Source organism: Scomber japonicus, chromosome 8 (genome assembly GCF_027409825.1).
Source record: "Scomber japonicus isolate fScoJap1 chromosome 8, fScoJap1.pri, whole genome shotgun sequence".
Taxonomy (NCBI): Eukaryota; Metazoa; Chordata; class Actinopteri; order Scombriformes; family Scombridae; genus Scomber; species Scomber japonicus.
Window position 1 is genome coordinate 33,435,195 of NC_070585.1, and position 5,028 is coordinate 33,440,222.

Here is a 5,028-nt window from a genome sequence, read left to right on the forward strand (position 1 = left end):
GGCCGTTTTACCTCCTGTCTCTTTAAGGCCCACCTTAGCAACCACGGAACACAGCCCTTAGCAACCACGGAACACAACCCTTAGCAACCACCTTAGCAACCACGGAACACAGCCCTTAGCAACCACGGAACACAACCCTTAGCAACCACCTTAGCAACCACGGAACACAGCCCTTAGCAACCACGGAACACAACCCTTAGCAACCACCTTAGCAACCACGGAACACAGCCCTTAGCAACCACGGAACACAGCCCTTAGCAACCACGGAACACAGCCCTTAGCAACCACGGAATATTAAATTTCTCAAATCACATCCGAACATGTTGGAGCCCTGTCACGATGAGACGGACAATAAAGTTTAGTGAATCTTGAATCATGAGCTGTCGGATTCAAACAAACGTCAGTGTTGTGGTCAGACAGATAAAACACTATAAAGAACCTCGTGGGGATAAACGTACCTGAAGGGAACACGAGGAGGAGGAGCCGAGTTTAAGAAACACAGCGTGGGGGTTGAGTTTAGCTCAGTGGGAAGAGCACCCGCCCCATGTGTTGAGGCTACAGTCCTCACTGCAGGCGACCCCGGTTCGAATCCCGCACCGAGGGGTCTTATCCTGCGTGTCATTCCCCCCCCCCCTCTGTGCCTCCTGTTTCCTGTCTATCTCTACTAACCTGTCCATTAAAGAAGTGAAGAAGAAACGCAGCGTGGACAAAGAAGACGTGATCGGTTTATTTAAACTCACTGATGGGTGATCGGCCCCAAACATCCTGCTGGTGTAAAGCCTAGATATGAAGCTCAGTGTGAAGTGATGAGCAGGAAGTGATGTCACAGCTAGGAGGGAAGATGTGAGTTTAACCCTGAGCTGCAGGAAATGAAAGGATGACGCTACCTACCTGAAATAATCTGTTATATATTTATATTCAGGTTCAGGATGTGAGGAGTGTAGAGACTTCCTGAGGTGTTGTGTGTGTGTTTTTGTTTTGTGGATCTATGATTTGTGTCGGAGGTCTGGCTTCAGTTTAACGCTGATGCTGGACTGCAAACTCATTTTTATTTTTTATTTTTTTTAATTTATTTTTAATTTTATTTTATTATTATTATTATTATTATTATTATTTTTTTTTGTTTATTTTAATTTTATTATTATATTTTTTTAATTTTTTTTAATATTTATTTTTATTTTATTTTTATTTTATTTTTAATTTTATTTTTCACTTTTTATTTTATTTTGTAGTTTATATTTTTTATTATATTTTTTATCTTTTATTTTAAGAAAAATAAAAGATAAAAACTGGGCCGATACTGAAAGAGACAGAATATAACACTTATTCATTTAACTGTAATAATATAACACTTATTGTTTTGTATTTTCTGACAAAACATCAATAAATATAAATAAAATAAAATTTAAAAAAAGATAAATCAATTAACTGACGGACATAAATATGATGAGCGACTATTTTTGATATAATAATAATATTTAAGTCAATTTAACTAACTTCTGGTTTCAGTTTCATAAATATGAATATTTTAAACTTCTCTTTTGTCCTACATGATGAAAACATTAGAGGAACTCTGATTATTCATCTTCAACCTAAATTACACTTCAAGCATCAGAATGAGTCAAAGTGAGTCGTTGTGTTTTCATATCAGTCATATTCAGTCAAGCGTAAATACCAATCATTATTATCAGTTTCTGGATTAATCAATAAGTTAATTATCAGTAAATGATCAAAGACGACTTCCTGTCAGAGCGACGAGTGACAGGAAAATGATTCAGTTTGGTAGATTTACTCATTCTGATTAAAAAAGCTCCAAAACATTTAATTAATAATCAATAATCAATAATCTCACCGGTCCTTAGCGCCGTGGTTTGAGTCATGCCGGTGAACTGTTGATAATCCCACGGCTCGATCATGATGTTATCAAATATCTGACAAAGAAACACAAACACACAAGAAGTCATTATTATAAACATTATTCTCATTAATGATCATTTTTATCTGCATTAACTGATCAGTAAAAATATATTCAGTTTATTACCACAGAAACTAAAAATAACTAAATATTCACATTTAAGATGCCGAATCTGAATAATAATAATAATAATAATAATAATAATAAAATAAATAATATAAATAATAACAATAATAATAGTTGGTAATTAATTGACTAAATGTTGCAGCTCTACTAAAATACATGATATATAAAAGCATTATTATTATATTATTGATATTATTGGAGGTATGAAGGTAGTATTTCACCAGTTTGTTAAAGAATAAATTCTGAAATATTGACTCTTTATTTAAACCAAAAAATACTTAAAATTAAACTTTCATATGAGATGCCTAAAACATGCATTGCACTTTAACCCTAACCCCCCCCCCCCCCCCCCCCCCCCCCGACGTTGGAGAACTGGATGGGGATAGTTGACGAGATGTGCGTTATGGAGAGACTTACATATAATATAAGACTACAACAAACAATATGGGAAACCAGATGGAGGAAATGGACTATCTTTAAAAGTCATGACTCATAGTAATACTTCTGACACTGTGTTCTGTATGTTTTGTATTGTTAAATGTGAAAACTAATAAAACATGAGTTAAAAAAAAAATTAAACTTTCAAATCTAAATTAAAGTAAACTAAACCTGGTTTATATCTGTTTTTATAATATATATATATATAATATTATTACTCATGATGAACTAAAGCTGCAACAATTCATCGATAAGTTAATTAAAAATAAATCATTTGGAGTCATGGTTAAGAAAAAACAATTAATCTATATTCTGTGATTCAGCTTCTTAAATGTGAATATTTCCTCGTTCAGTCTCTGTGACAGTAAACTGAATTTAATGACATTTTATTTAATTTATAACATTAATCAACATTTTTCATCATTTTATGACATTTAAGAATGAAACCACAAATCAATTATCTGTGAATCATTAATTACAGCTGAAGAAGAAGAAGAAGAAGAAGAAGAAGAAGAAGAAGAAGAAGAAGAAGAAGAAGAAGAAGAATTGACCTGGTTGGAGGTATGAAGGTAGTTAAAAAGAGACAGAAGAAGAAGAAGAAGAAGAAGAAGAAGAAGAGTTGACCTGGTTGGAGGTATGAAGGTAGTTAAAAAGAGACAGTAGAAGAAGAAGAAGAAGAAGAAGAAGAAGAAGAAGAGTTGACCTGGTTGGAGGTATGAAGGTAGTTAAAAAGAGACAGAAGAAGAAGAGTTGACCTGGTTGGAGGTATGAAGGTAGTTAAAAAGAGAAGAAGAAGAAGAAGAAGAAGAAGAGTTTACCTGGTTGGAGGTATGAAGGTAGTTAAAAAGAGACAGAAGAAGAAGAGTTGACCTGGTTGGAGGTATGAAGGTAGTTAAAAAGAGAAGAAGAAGAAGAGTTTACCTGGTTGGAGGTATGAAGGTAGTGGTCGTCTCCAGCCATGATGTCAGCAAAGATCAAACTCAACTCTGCAACTGGAACATAAATATAAAGTTTAATGAACACTTAAAATATGAATTTTATTATTATTGGAAAAAATTATTTGGTAAAATAGTTTTTTAAAAATGAGAAAATGTTTGTATTTAGTGTATATATAGGTGCTGTGTTACTATAATAAAGTTAATTGTGTTTATTTATTAATAATAAATAATCTCTGACACTTGTTGCTGTTTGCTACAGGCGCGTTCACGCATAAATCCCACATGAACGCGCCTGTTAGCTCTCTGAGGCTAACAGCTAGCAGCCATCGGCCTGTTTGTGTTGTGTGTGTCGTTACAGCGGCTATTAAAAAACAACAAACACAATGTTAACACACAGCTTACATGTCCATAGATGTAACACACGTTCAACCACACAGTGACTGTTAGTTTTATATTAAATAATGTCCTTAAAACAGTCCGAGCAGCGCGCTAACACAACTAGCACCAAGCTCCATTCACATTATCACCCATTTAAGACTTCTCTGCTTCTCAGCTCAATTTATCCCACCATACAACACATTTATACCAATATAACCCCGTATAACACAGTAATGAGTTCTTCTTGTATGAAATCTACCAAACAAATTAATTTCAAATGTATATTTTGGCTTTAAATTGTTTATTTGTTGAGAAACACTGATTTATTTTAGCGAGAAAACATGGACGGCGGCGGAAGAAATCAACCCGAGAGGCGGTAAAGAAAGTGTAAAATATGGCTAAAATAAAGACTTTACATTAACCACTCCTATGCCGAACCATTAAGCAACTATTATAAATATAAAATAAACTTTTAATTATGTTGTAAAACGTGTGTGTTTTAGCCGATAACACTTAAAAAGCTTAAAGTGCCCGTTTTTAAAGCAGAGTCTGGTTCGGAGTCAAAGTCACCAATAAGGAAGTGAAGTGCACAACAAAGCAACGCAAAGTGTGGTAACGGGGTCAAAGACAAAAAAAACCATCACAACATAATAAATGCACATTATCACAGTAATCATAGTAATTCATGTGTTATCTTACCTGGTTATTAATGTCACGTCAAAACTTCCCCAGAAATCCCTTCAAACATGAACTATGAGTGAATGCAGCTCAGTTCAGATGACTTGTGCACATCATTTCACTTCAGCCATGCACATGCTGCTGCTGCTGCTGCTGCACCAGTGGATCCATTTACAATAACTGGGTTTAATTGGAGTACGTCATGACGCCAAGACGTAGGTTTTTACTTTTTACACAACAGGATTTTTTAATAATTGTCTGTAAATAATAGAAGAAGAAGAATGCTGTTTGTCTAAGAGTCTGAGAGCACTGCAGGTGACAGTAAGTAGTCTGAGTTGTTCATAAAGTTGATTTCCTTCCCTACTGGAAATTCCCTGTGACGCGTTTTTGTACTCAGAGAGAGAGAGAGAGAGAGAGAGAGAGAGAGAGAGAGAGAGAGAGAGAGAGAGAGAGAGAGAGAGAGAGAGTGTGTGCACATGAAGAGGTCTCACTCTGAGGGTTAATCACTTATTATTTATATCTATTAAAAAAAAGTTGTTGAACGCCTACAAACAC

The 5,028-nt window shown here is 34.8% G+C and overlaps 1 protein-coding gene across 1 annotated transcript in view; it reads right to left on the minus strand.

The window, feature by feature from the left end:
* The window catches only part of nfkb1 (nuclear factor of kappa light polypeptide gene enhancer in B-cells 1), a 60,559-nt gene extending 55,860 nt beyond the window's left edge, over positions 1 to 4,699 (minus strand). The window contains exons 1-3 of the mRNA XM_053324188.1: positions 4,495 to 4,699; positions 3,401 to 3,471; positions 1,853 to 1,931 (exon numbers count right to left, since the gene is read on the minus strand). Of these exons, the coding sequence (XP_053180163.1) occupies positions 1,853 to 1,931; positions 3,401 to 3,439 (118 nt within the window). The 5' untranslated portion in view covers positions 3,440 to 3,471; positions 4,495 to 4,699. The remainder of the gene's footprint in view (positions 1 to 1,852; positions 1,932 to 3,400; positions 3,472 to 4,494) is intronic.
* Between the last annotated feature and the right edge of the window lie 329 nt (positions 4,700 to 5,028).